The following is a 12,934-nucleotide window of genomic DNA, read 5'->3' as shown; positions in this document are numbered from 1 at the left end:
TATATGTTGATGAGCATCCATTTCTGTAAATTTCAGTATTTCTAAAACCTACTAATCATCTTTTCCTTTAACCACTCAGACTTCAAAGCTGATCCTGGTCTCAGCTCTATCTTCCTGAGTCCTATTATCGGTCACCAAATTCTAGTTTTTCCTCCAAAATCTTTCTTATATTTATCTTTCTTTCTCTGTACTACTGTGTTCTTCCATATTACAGCTCTTTCCTTTGCTAGGCTAAATTGCAGAAGATAGCACTTTTAATATGACACATCTCTTTGACAGATCACCCTGGCATGGTGTTCAGGGCACTCCACTCTGTCTCCAACTACCTTTTTAGAGACATCTCCACCATCTCCTATACTCCCCTGGCATTCTTACCTAGCAGCCAGCCAGCTACACTACTACCAGTGCTGCAGTGTTCAGTCTGCCTCCACTGAAATGCCACCTGGATGACAGGGAGTTGTTTGTGTGAGTGTATGTAAGGTGTGTTATGAGAGTGTCTCGGGCACCTGCGTCTGTGGTCAGGCAGGGTGTGAGGGCAGGGTCTCTGCCTCAGGCAACCCTGAGATCCCAGAGCTGAATGAAAGAATGAATTCCTCCTCCTCCTCAGGCCATAAAGAGCCCCACCTTCCCTATTATTCTTCAAGGCAGAAACACATAACTTTAACAAAATTTATTGGTTTTTCTTGATTGCCTCTGGCCCGGCTTTGGAAGGGCTCTGTGGGTTCGTCTGGCCTTGTTTCTTGGCTGCTGCTGCAGCTTTTAAGGCCCTTTTTTGCTTCTTCAGCTTTTGAGCCTCCTGGAAAACCTGGAGATGGAGGAAGCAGGAAGACTTTGTAATTCTATGCAAAACCTCTGACTGGGAGCAGATGGGGTGGGAACTGACTTCCCCAGCTGGTCAGCCCAGCTTTTCTCCATGGGTTGGTGGTTTGTGAGCCACTGCAAGGCCTTGGGGCCAGTTCCACACCTCCCTCAGAAACATTCAACCCCTCCCTTCTGCTCTCTCCACCACAGTCCCAGAGCAGGGCCAACCAAAGCAGCAATTTGGACTCATACCTGAATGCACAGAGCCTTCTTGGTCACCCAGCGGCGGTGGGCTTTTCGGTGGTACAGAGGAGGAAAGGTGTACTCAATCCCCAGCTCCTTGCATGTCTTCTCAAAGACATTATAGTTGGTCTTACGGAGGTTTTTGAGCATCTTTTTCCTCCGGTCAATGCTCATCAGCAGATAGCGCTTGTGGGTTTTGTCCTGTAAAGTGAGTTGGTATTCTTTTTAATATAAGAAAATGGCATGCCACTTCACAGTAATAATGGATGGTCATTTTACCATTTCATTGAAACCTCCCAACAATCTTATGCAAATATTAGTGCAACTGGGGTAGGTATTGTCATTGTTATTCCCATTTTACAGATGGGAAAATAAAGGCTCAATGATGTTATCAGGTCTTGAATACAGGTTTACTGGTTTCACTCCAAATCTCATGCTCTTTCCCCTGCACCACCCACTCAGCCTCTCCACAGCTCAGCAAACTGTCAACTGCGGTGGAGAGGAGGGAAAGCCTTTTGCCCTTCCTAGAGATTCCTATCTGCAGCCAGGTGCTGCTCTGTAAGGGACCTCTTCAATGCAGCTGGTGTTCCACACTTCAAATGAACAAAACTCTGATCTCCAAGGAACAGGCTCAACCAGCTCCAGGAAATACAGGCTGGAGCTAGACCACTCTGTATTCGCAACTGTGTGTTTATTAAAAATACCAGCCATTGCCTAATTATAGCAGCTCTGTGCCCAACACTGTGCTGAGATATGACATAATGGTTAAGAATATGGGCCCTGGAACGAGATCTCCTATTTGAAGTCCTAGCGCATCGATTCCTAGTGCTGTGTCTTGAGGAATAACTTAACTACTCCATGCCTAGATTATTCCACTGCAAAATGGGATAGAAAGATGGGTATAAAGATTAAATGAGCTAATGCATGTAAAATATTAGTAAGAGGCCTAAATACTTTGTATGCATCATATTGGCTGCTACAATTATTATTTTATTTTTTAAATTATGGTTGACATTATTATATGATATTATTTCCATATAGTCCTTGTAATCCTGTCAGCAGGTACTATTATGATCCCTATTTTACAGAGAAGAGAACTGAGGCATATAAAGTAACTTCTCTGGAGTCACACAGATAGTTAAGTGAAAGTTTGAACCAAGCTTAATCTGACCTCATCCATGCATTCAATAGATATTTACTGAGAATCCGCTATGTGCCAAGACACTGTGACCATGCTCTAAAGTTTGTATTCTTGACATTGGTGACATTCAATATGGCCCTGGAAGGCTTCCATTTCTTTATTGGAGGCAGGAGGGAAATGTTTTTCTCACTTTAGCTGAGGGGTGGGCACTCTGGTGTTGTAGCCACCTGGTTTCTCAAGCTGCCTCTCTGGACCCAGAGCCTTTCAATTCTCAGACCCCTCTGCCCAAGCTGCTGGTGTTTAGCTGTGAGCGATGCTCAAGGTTTACCTTTCGATGTTTCTGCATGTGTTCTTCATAATTGCGGATCTTGACAGTCAGGGCAACAACTGAAACCACAAACCACAGAGGATGAGAGTCAGGCACAGAGGAAGGAAGGGCTCAGGCCTGGGTTATGTTTTAAGACCTCAAAGAATAACCATCGCCAAGGCTCTTGTACAGCTCTCTATAATTCCTGAAGCACTCTGAATTTCAAGATTTCAAAAGACTTTGGATTATCTTCCCTTCAGAAAGAAAAGCCTAAGGGAGGGAAGCTCCTTAATCTTACAAAGGTATCATCCCCAAACCATAGCAAATAGCATTCTTAACGGTAAAACTTTAGAGCATTTCTATTAAATTCAGGAATTAGTTTAGGATGCATGCTATCATGGGTAATGGTTCTGCATTGCACTGGGGGTCCTAGCCAATGTAACGAGATTCCCAAACTGTCAAAGGTCTGCTCCTTGCCTCTCCCCTTCCAGCTGCCACTCTTATCTGTGTTTTCACTAATGAGTTTTCAGAATTATCAACTCCCACTCATGTCCAATGCTCCAGAATATCCTTCCTTCATATATGCTACTGTTTGATTCCTGCCTATATTGCAAGTATGGAGAAAAGAACAAAAGGTGGCCCCAAGGAGAGGCTGTAACTATAGTAGGCCCTTCCTATACACACATCGAGTTTTGGGAGCACTGAAGACAGTGCAGTGGGAACCCTGGCTCTGACCACATGGTCCCTTTATACCACCAAAGCTGCAGAGTGGAGAGAGACAGAGAGACGAGCTTTGGTTCCAGAAGAACTATGCCTGAGCTCACAGAGGTATGAGGCAGGTCCTAGGCACTGACTCCAGTATCACATAGCTCAAGATACACAGTCCGATTTTCATTTCTTTCGATCCTTCCTGTCTCTCCCTTTAACAAGTCACATGTAATCCCTAGTGTACCTGCAGACAAGGGCTCTGGATCAAGTACTAGCTAGCAGACTTCCTTGCACCCCCACTCCCCGAAGGCCCCCTAACCAACTTCGAGCCTCCAGAGCGCTGGTGTCCTCAGGGTTTGCCATGACCTTGTTCATCAACTGCTCTTGCTTGACTTTTAGCTTCTCCTTCTGTTAAAGATAGAGAGAGAGAATCTGTGAAGTCTGCCCTCCGTAAGGATTAGCCTTTATACCTCCAAGACCATGGCTACAGTCATTGCAACTAGGCCATAAGGCTCAGGGCTTGACCTCAGGCTGCTACTAGGGAATGGACTCTGGCAAACCACATGGCTATTTACATTTAAGTGAGCCCCAGGCCAATACTACTGATGGGAGAAATGGCTTGTTGGATGAATGTCCCCAAAGCATGCTCATTCATTCAGGCATTAGCTCTTCATTGAGTGCCTACTGTTCATCAGGTGCTAGTCGTACAAAGGGGAAACAAGACTCTCCCTGCCCTTGAGATGCTCAATCTGGGGGTATTGAGGCCAAGATTTGGCATAGGCCACTCACCTGGTTAGCCATTTCCAAAGATAAGAGTCTTTTCACAACATCATCAACCCTGTGGAAAAACCACAGCAATGAGAGACAGATGTAGGGGTAGAAGGGAAAAGGGAAACAATGCTCTTTTAGTTTAGTTTGAAAAGCAAGGATGACTGAAAACTTCTTTTTTAAAAACAAATGAGTCTCTCTGGAAGTTAGGAGCTATTTCTCAAGGATTAACAGTCAGAGCAGATCTAATTTGCTGGGCTGAGCACATGGAATGATGTGATAACTACGGAAAACTGAAGCTGTCAGCTTAAGTGTTCCAGGCTTGTCACAGGGCGGGCAAAGGGAGGATTTCCATTTTAGTTGGAATATGGTTCAATCTTTCCTGAGACATTTCAATTCTATAATCATTGTTTCTTTCTCAAGTCACATAGCACAGTGGGAGGGACTAGAGGGACTGCCTAGCTACTGACATGCAAGACAGGATCTGAGCAGAAGCATCCTGGCTTTGGTGTCATTTAGCCTGGGATGTCATTTAGCCCAGCTCTGCCCCTTAGGATGACATTGGGCAGCTTGATTATCCATAAAATGGGGATACTTTCTCCCCTCAAGGAGCTTTTGTGAGAATCAAGAGAGATGAGAGATTTCTACAAAGGCTCGTGAGGCATGTTGCCTCCTTGGCATCTAAAAGTATAAGGTTTTCACCTAGAGCACAAAAAAAGCAAGCAGTTGATCCCCATAAACTCCATCTGTCCCACCCCACTCACCTTCACCACTCCCGGGCTTCTATAGTTCTCTGCCCCACTCTATATTTAAGCTTCAGAAACAGCAGGCCAGGCCTCAAAGTCACTGTTTTTCCCCCTTTCCTTGCCAATCCTCCCATGGTCCCCTGCTCAGCAAAGAGATTTCTTACTACTTACTTCTCAATTCCAGGGATGTTCTGGTAATCTTTGAGCAGCGTGGAAGGGGGTGGGTCATCTTCTTGGCTGGGCTGGACTGTCAAGTGGAGGGATGGAAAACACCCAGCATCAACTTTCACTGCCCATTCTCTGACTTGGTTCTTCTTACCAACTCTGTTAGAGACATCCAGGGTCTCAAGCAAGGCTCTGGACTATCTCTGAGCTTAGTTTCTTCCTGCAATTCCCTGGGCACCTGCTTTGAAATTACACGATGGGAGTAGATGGCATTTCCCAAGACCCTGTACTGCGCCTTCACTTCTCACACGCTTGTTTGGCTCTACAGTTGTCATCCCCAATAGGATGGTTCCTCCTTTGGGTGGACTGAATTTGACTCCCTTTGAATCCCCCAGTCTGACCCATAGCCCAGCACAGAATAGGCATTCAACGAACACTTGCGGGCTGACTGCATGGATGAAATAAGGGGGATGAAGAGGAATCCTTAGCTTTAGGACACCTGAAATGTAAGCTCCAGCTACAAACCACAAGGCATCTTCATTCTTTGTATGTGCATTCCTGACTTCCCTTGGAGGTGAGGGAGAGGTCTGGGGGAGATCAACTTGCCTCTCTAGTCAGACTTACTCTGCCATTATACAAGTGACATTTATAGCAATAACTACTAATATGTACTACAGTTTATTGCACACAGTGCTAAGGATGCTTTTCATGTGTTATCATCGACTCAACAACAATCCTGCCAAATAGACACTCTTAAACTCATTTTAGAATGAGACTGGGGGAGAATAAGTAACTTGCCCAACATCATTTACCTAGTAAGAGAGATCTTTACCATTACGCAGAATGCCTTGAAAGGGGAAATCAAACCCTCCACCTCAGCAGGGCAGACATAAAGTGCTATGTATTCGGTAGGCCTGGGAAGGCTCCATCTGGGCAGCTCTTCTTTACTCAAACAATGTCCAAAGGTTCCTTCTCCCGAGCTCCACCTCTCCTCGCCCCGCTTCAGGCTACAGCTTTGTGATAAGGTGGACGTGGGGGTCTTCTGCTCAAGATCTTTGGCCCAACCCATCTAGTGGCTCTAACTAAATGCCTCTGTCCCCTTGGCCAGCCCAAGCCCTTCAAGCGGTCTCTTCCTTCTGAAGTCTCACCTAAGAGATCTTACCTGGTTTCTGGATGGCATATCCGCGGGCGGCCGGGAGACTGAGACCTACGTAAAAGAGAGCGAGCTGAGGCCATCTCTTTAAATAGTCCAGCCTCGATTCCTTTCCATGGATCTTCCTCCATGGATCTTCGCACATGGGTCTAACCACCGCCCCATTTCTAACGCACCCGCTGCCCCATACCTCTCCCAACATCGTCTCACTTCTTCCCTACCCTTGCCGCTTTCTTTCTCTTTTATCCTGCCGCGGCACTTGTTCTCTATCCTCGTCTTTTTGTATCTTCCATCTCCCCCGAACCCTTTGCCTACTTCCGCCGTCCAGTTTCAAAGCTCACCGCGAGGAGATGCACGAAGGCCCCAGTGGTCGGAGGGAAGCCGGGAGCACCCTCCACCTGGCAGCCCAAGGACTGGGGCCCAGGTCACTGCCTGGGTCCGGATCGAACTCAGCGTTCTCCACGCCACTCTCAGCATGGTGACTTCTGATCCCCGCGAGCAGCGCCGCCGTCGCCTTCGCGGTACGGACTTGTTTACACGGGCGCCGCCATGCTGGCTCAGGCTCGACCAATCGAGTGCAGCTGCGAGACCGGAGCAGTGGAGGCCTGAGAGGGTGGATTGGAAAGGTAGGACTCGGTGATGACGCGGAACTGGGTCCAGCGGAGAGGTCAGGTTAGCAGCTGGGCGAGATTGGGGACTGGTGGTTGCCTGACCGCGTTACTGGTACACGGTGCTGTATGTTTTCTAAGATGCCACTTTTTCTCGGGCATGCATCCCGCCCTTAATCCCACTCTATGGTCCTGACGCCGGGCCCCGGTTATTTCGCGGGCTTCCGTGAGGTCTTTTGTAGCCTTCTCCCCCGAACCTAGTATTTCTACATCTTAAGAGCTACTGGGTTTCAGCCTCCTCTTTGACAGCATTGTAGCGTGGTGGTTAGGGTCGTTGATTTTGGAATCGGACAGCTCTGGGATGGAATTCTGTGATTCTGTGGGCAAGTCATTCAGCCTTTCTGGACCACAGTGTACTCATCCATCAAATGAGGATGGCGATAACACTATCTACTTTTTAGGTTATAAGCGGATTAACTGAGGCAGTTGTGTGCCGAAGCACCCAGTATATAGTGAGCATTCAACGAATATTAGCTTTGATCATATTTGAAATGAGGGGTATAAGGACAAATACAAATTAAAAGTAGAAGAAGTAAATTTTAATTCTCCCTGGTGCAAAATAGGGAAAAGAATAGTTGTTATTGTGAATTATTTTTGCCCTTTTGAAATGAATGTAAATATTTTTAAAAGCTAAGCCTCTTGCCAGTTTTATAACCCAGGAAAATCTTTCTTATGGACCTGGGAGCCCTCTCTTTGAATGCAATCATTAAGGAAGATAGGGTCCCTACCTCCCAGTTTCTGTGGGAAGGTAGGAGCTTAACTTCAGCTGGTGCCTAGCTCCAAGTTGCAAACTTACCTCCTCTTATAAAGATCTGGAAATTTATTTTTCCTTTGGATAAATGCAGTTAGCAAACACAGGTGACTACTCCATTTATCAGGTGAATTTAGGATGACCCTGTATGACAAATGACGCTGTCAAGTCCTCTTGCTTAGGAACTAGTTATTGTTTATCCTGACAAAATGTATGCAATAAGTTGTATCCACTTGGCTATATAAAAGGGTAATATTTCTTTCTGCCTTTGCGAGCTCTTTATTTGATTCCCTGCGATGTGCATCACATTCTGGTTTACGCTCATTCAATAATAGAACTTTTTTTCTTCTGTCCTCATAGAGAGGTTTTCTAGGTTGGCAGGAGATTGTTTTTAATTATTTTTCCCCAACAGAGGTTACTTTTTTCTGAGATCTATTCCCTGTGTCCCACAGTACTGGGTGACTCCCTCCAGGTAACCCTGGTCACTGTGTCCTAGTGGTCAGTTTTCTAGTCTCTACCACTAGAATGTGAGCTCTTTGAGGATGGACTGAGCCAAGTAATTTTTGCGTCCCTGCTGCCAGCATAGGGCCTAGATGCTAGGTGAGGGCTGGTTGAATGAATGAATTAAGGAAAAATAAACAAATGAACAAGTCTGAGAGGTACTGAGAATCTCCTCCACCCCCCAACTGCTAGGGTCCTGAAAATAAAAAGAACAGAGACTCAGACATACTCAAGGCTTTTTCAAAATAAAAACATACCAAACCATAAACCACCTTAAGTGACTGAAATTACAGGAAATAAGCACAAAGGGCTAGTGGGAGAGGTGGGAGGAAGCATTCTGTGATCTTCAAAGTGGGAGGCCCAGCCCATGGGAATTGGGAAAGTGGTGGAGGGATACTAAGACTGAGGGATAGGGGGAGACTGGGAGCCTTTTTGCCTTTCCTGGGGCAGGGTGTTTTTTTTCGTGACAGGCTTACTGATCCTCTCCTCTTCTCTGGATGGCCAAGGCCTTTGAAGGAGCAGGTGGGGTGTCCCAGGAAGCCCTAGAAGACCCCCAGCCCTTCCACCCCATGGACCTGGAGACCCTGCAGGAGAGGAAAGTCAAGCAGTGGCCCAAAGACACAGTCATCCTCCTGGTTTGGGACTAGAGGCTCCGGGGTCCTCTGGGGGCTGGTCTGGAACCAGAGGTTCTCATAAGACTTGGGGCTGGGGGTAAGGCCCCCCAAGAGGGGCTGAGTGGAGTCACAGCGGATGTAGTGCCCTGGCACTGGGCTGGCGGGGCTGCCCAGCAACTGCCCATAAAGGACCTGGTCATTGGTGCCAGACTGGGACTGGGGCTGGATAGAAGGTGCTCTTGGGTCCCCCTGGAGCACATAGGCCTGGACCAAGGTGGGAAGGCCACAGGTTCCTGAGCTGTCATTAGACTCCCAGGGCCCTGGCTTCTTCTCTTCTTCCTCCAGAACTGTAATCTTGGTGATGGGTAGCACGCTGGGGTCCCAAAGGCTGGGCAGCTGGAAGATCTCCTGGACACAAGGACATAGGGTGAGGGCATTACTTATTTCAGATATCTACAGCCACTGTTGGGACAGTGTAGGGACATTCCCGTTGCTCTCTGCTGGAACTCAAAGGGATACACCTGTAAAGCATCTCATATGTCCATGATACATGCTATGTGCTGTTCAGACTTAGCTCGGTGAATCTCCCCAATTATTCTATGTGGAATTAGTCCCATTTCACAGTGGGATGACTGAGGCTTTGAAATGGGTAGAGCTGGGATTCAAATTCAGTCCTGCTGTACTCCAAAGGGAGGGGATCTTGCTAGAAAGTGATGAGAAGTCCTGAGTACTGAACCTCAGAGGGGCACCCCTTCATTTCAAGCCTGGGCTGACACCCCCAGCTCCATTTCCCTTTCCCTCCGTATTCTCACCTCTGCCGTGATGGTAGGCACCCAGGAGCCCAGGCTGCTGTGGGCTGGGTCTGGGACACTTGGCCAGAGGGGATTCTTTCTGCTGGAGAAGGGAGCAGAAGAAGGCGAGTCAGGCATGCCCTCCCATCTTTCCATCCTTTCTCCCACCCATTTCAATAGCTGAAGGGATGGCCCCTTAGTGCAGAGAGGAGAGGTGGAGGGCCTGACTCCCAGACATGTGCCCTGAGGCCTGGGAAGACTGGGAAGAACTTAGACTGTCCCACTTGGGCCTACAGTTCCCTGTGGGCAGGGGTAGCTGAGTGTCAGGTCTCTCAAGAGGACTCACCTGGGTCTGCAGCAGAGCCAGGCAGCCCCACAGAGGCAGGTGAGCAAGAGCAGGAGGCCGAACAGGCCCAGGATGATGTACAGTTCAGACTCCTCTGAGGTGAGGGGAAGTCGAGAGGTTAAAGTGCACGTGAATAAGGCTGGGCCTCCTCCCTCAGACCAGGGGATTCAGGCAAGGCCTGTCTACTCTACAAATGGAGATCTTTTGGGTGAGGCACCCTCCCAATAGCCTTGTCTGGCCAGCCCCCTTCTCCCCTTACCTAGGCCCAAGGTCACCAGGATGAGGCTTGTACTGTTGGTGGCCCCTCCCTGGCTGGTAACCATGAGGTGGACGTGGTACAAGCTGGCAGGCTCTAGGCCGTGGAGGACAAAGCCATGGGAGGAAGCATTCAGGATGGTGGCTGGGAGAAGAGGAGAGTGATCAGCTTGGGCCCAGAGGCTGAGGCTCCAACCAAGGCTGCCGAGCACCCTCTCCCAGGCTTTCTGGGTCTGTGGGGTGCTGAGGATAGACTCACAGAAGGACTGGCCCTGCGCATTGGTCCAGAAGATGGTGTAGTGGGTAAGGGGGCTCTTCCCCAGCTCAGGGGCCTGGGGCACCCACTCCAGCTGGGCCCAGGTCTTGCCAATGTGCTTTAGATGCAGCTCTGGGGCGTGGGACGGGGCTGTAGGAAGAAAGGTGCAGGGCTGATAAGAGGCAGGGTGGAGAGCCCATTCAGACTTCTTGTGGCTCTCCAGACCTAAGAACTGGGACATACTGCATGGTGGGTGATCTAAGAGAGTCTAAGGGGCTCGTGTCCAAGCCTCATTTACTTTTAATAAGTGGCAGAGCCAGGATTTGAAACTGGTTCTCTTTGACTCGAAAGCCTTGATATCTGATTTCTACCAGGCCTTTGTCCAACTCACTGTTCAATTTCTGCTGCTCACTCTCTGAATTTATGCCAGGCCTTCTGTCTAATATCTATCACACATGACACCTGATTTCTATCAGAACTATTGATTTTTATCAGACTTGCTCCCTGAATTCTGCCAGATTCGCTGCCTAATTTCTCTCACCCCAACACTTGACTTCTTTCCAGCTGCAGGGGTCCAGTGTAAGCCAGGGGCATTCTTAGGCTTGGGAGGGACCCTCTTTGGGCCAGAGGTAGGGGAAGAAGGAAACGTCCCCTCATAGTCCTGATTGTTGGGCCTAGGCGGGCATTGAGATAGAGGAGAAGATTCTGAGAAGGGGCCTGGTGGCTGACGAACCCGTCTCTTGGGAGTAGGCATAGATATGCTGGGAGGGTCCAATGGTGTCCTGGTACAGGGGAGTCACAGTGATCTCGTAGAGCTGAAAGGGCCAGATGTTCTCTGCAGAGAGAAAATGGAGTAGGCACTCTGGTTAGGGGCTAACTTCTGCTGTGATCAGGAGCTAACCTCAGACCTCTAGCCACGGATAACCAGGGCCTCACACTGCAGGACAAGCCTCTGCGATCTCTTCTTCAGATCATTTGATGGGGGTAAGGGGCAAAAGTGGAAGAGAGCTAGAAAAGTGGCAGGTCAAGGCCTTAGCAGTAGGTCCAGTTAGACTGTAGGAAGAACTTCCTGAAGGTCTGAGGTGGGAACAGTGAAGGATCAAGAAAGACTTGGGAATCTACTTGTCTAGGGTGGTTCAGGTTGCCCCTGCCCCACTGTCAGACAATCACTGCCTCCCCCTCTTTTGGCCCTGCCTGCCTACATCCCCCTCCCTCACTGCCTTACCTTGTAGTAGGGTCCCTGCAATGCTTCCATTATGCTCCATCTTCCAGGTCTTATGGCTGCCGCTGGGGCTGGGGGTATGCAGGCCCCACTCAATCACATAGCCCCGAGGCTGAGGTTTGGAGGGCTCCCAGCCCACCCAGAGGCTGTGAGGGTCTTGGGCCACTGTATAGAGTCTGCCCAGGGGTGGGCCTGGAGACAGAGTAGGAGATGAAGGTGAAAAGAATGTGGGTCTTGGAGCTAGAACCTGGAACCAGAATCCTGGCTTTGCTACTTACAAGTTGGGTGACCTTGGGCAAATCAACATCTGAGCCTCAGTTTCCTCATCTGTGAAGTGGAAGTGATGATAAAGGGCTTGGGTGCAGATTAAATGAGATAATGACTGGAATGAGCCTAGCGTAGTGCCTAGCAAGAATAGTGCTTGATAACGAGAAAAGCTGTCAAACACTACGTAGTTCTTGGTTTGTGCCAGGTACAGCCTTTGGTGTATGTTAATGCACCGAGGCCACAAACAGTGCCATGGGGTGGAGGGGCACTACTATTGTCCCCATTTCATCAGTTAGGAAATAGACACAGAGAGGTTAAGTAACTTGTTTCAGGTACGCAGCTAGTTGGCGGGAGTATTAACTCCTGTTATTGTTAGCCTCACCCTGTGAGGACCCATGTTCAGAGGAACCCGGGAGTTAGAAGTGGCTGATTCCCTGAGAATGAGCAACTAACTCAGGCACTGCGTTCCAGCTAGAAAACCGTAGGGCTTTCTCTCCTGTCTTCCTTGGCAGAATGGACCGTGTGTGTGTGTGTGTGTGTGTGAACCTGGTTTTGGCTCATGATAAGGATAACAGCTAACACATATTGAGCACTTACTTTATGCCAGGCACATGCCTTAACTCATGTAATCTTCACAACAATCCTTTGAGGTAGGCACTGTATCATCCCCATTTGCTAGATGAGTAAACAGAGACCAGGGAGGTTAAGTAACTTGCCCAGGTCATACTGTTAGCAAGTGACAGGACTTGATTTGAATCTAGGCTGTTTAACCTTTGAATGTACATGCTTGACTACCAGGCTCTACTAATTGCCAGGCCCCTTTACCTCCGCTCTTCAAGAAGACCACTGGGGTGGGACGAGAGGTCCCGCCTGTGTTATAGGCCACAAGGATCACCTCCCGGGCTTCTGAAGGCAAGTGGAAGGTGCAGTTTAGCTCCGTGGTGTTGCAGAGAGGTGAGACTGTCTCCAGCTGGCCTGAGGGTCTCCAGGAGACCAGGTATCCTTGGATCTGCCCCCTGTCTTCCTCCAGGGGCATTGGCTGTGGTAGGCATCGGAGAAAGAAGATAAACGGAATACATAGCTCATCTTGAGTCGGGGAAAGCTTCTAGATGGGGTGGATGGATCACAGGAACTGAGCCCCCCAGGCTGGGAAACAGCCTTCCTCCCTCCCTTCTTCCCTCTGTTCCCATGTGCCTGGACCTAGGAGGAAGGGAAGGAAGAAGCAAATTGG

General features: G+C 48.7%; 2 protein-coding genes across 3 annotated transcripts in view; both read right to left on the bottom strand.

Annotated features, from left to right (window-relative positions):
* Positions 1 to 655: 655 nt before the first annotated feature.
* MRPS15 (mitochondrial ribosomal protein S15) lies at positions 656 to 6,619 on the bottom strand. The gene is made up of 8 exons (XM_006924234.3): positions 6,374 to 6,619; positions 6,042 to 6,086; positions 4,886 to 4,961; positions 3,990 to 4,038; positions 3,524 to 3,608; positions 2,514 to 2,572; positions 1,054 to 1,245; positions 656 to 805 (listed from the first exon to the last, which is right to left on the bottom strand). The coding sequence occupies exons 1-8, from the start codon at positions 6,507 to 6,509 to the stop codon at positions 671 to 673; spliced, it is 777 nt and encodes a 258-aa protein (XP_006924296.1). The 5' UTR covers positions 6,510 to 6,619; the 3' UTR covers positions 656 to 670.
* Positions 6,620 to 6,720: 101 nt separating this feature from the next.
* Positions 6,721 to 12,934, bottom strand: part of CSF3R (colony stimulating factor 3 receptor) — a 10,034-nt gene continuing 3,820 nt past the window's right edge. The window contains exons 7-14 of one of the 2 annotated variants that reach the window (XM_025041469.1): positions 12,529 to 12,742; positions 11,440 to 11,628; positions 10,948 to 11,049; positions 10,218 to 10,364; positions 9,963 to 10,103; positions 9,704 to 9,797; positions 9,343 to 9,460; positions 6,721 to 9,019 (exon numbers count right to left, since the gene is read on the bottom strand). In XM_025041469.1, the coding sequence (XP_024897237.1) occupies positions 8,495 to 9,019; positions 9,343 to 9,460; positions 9,704 to 9,797; positions 9,963 to 10,103; positions 10,218 to 10,364; positions 10,948 to 11,049; positions 11,440 to 11,628; positions 12,529 to 12,742 (1,530 nt within the window). In that variant the 3' untranslated portion in view covers positions 6,721 to 8,494. The remainder of the gene's footprint in view (positions 9,020 to 9,342; positions 9,461 to 9,703; positions 9,798 to 9,962; positions 10,104 to 10,217; positions 10,365 to 10,947; positions 11,050 to 11,439; positions 11,629 to 12,528; positions 12,743 to 12,934) is intronic. The other variant, XM_025041471.1, reaches the window with a different exon arrangement.

The sequence above is a fragment of the Pteropus alecto genome, unplaced genomic scaffold, assembly GCF_000325575.1.
Source record: "Pteropus alecto unplaced genomic scaffold, ASM32557v1 scaffold39, whole genome shotgun sequence".
Taxonomy (NCBI): Eukaryota; Metazoa; Chordata; class Mammalia; order Chiroptera; family Pteropodidae; genus Pteropus; species Pteropus alecto.
The sequence above is the reverse complement of the archived record's forward strand: the minus strand, read 5'-3'. Positions and strand labels throughout refer to the sequence as shown.

Bases quoted from the DNA above. Each gene is read 5' to 3' on its own strand.
- MRPS15 (XM_006924234.3), bottom strand. From the start codon at position 6,509: ATGCTGAGAGTGGCGTGGAGAACGCTGAGTTCGATCCGGACCCAGGCA. The intron at 1,246-2,513 runs GTAAACCTTGAG...CTCACTTTACAG, and splicing joins ACATGCAGAAACATCGAAAG to GACAAAACCCACAAGCGCTA. The intron at 806-1,053 runs GTATGAGTCCAA...CTCCATCTCCAG, and splicing joins AGAAGGCTCTGTGCATTCAG to GTTTTCCAGGAGGCTCAAAA.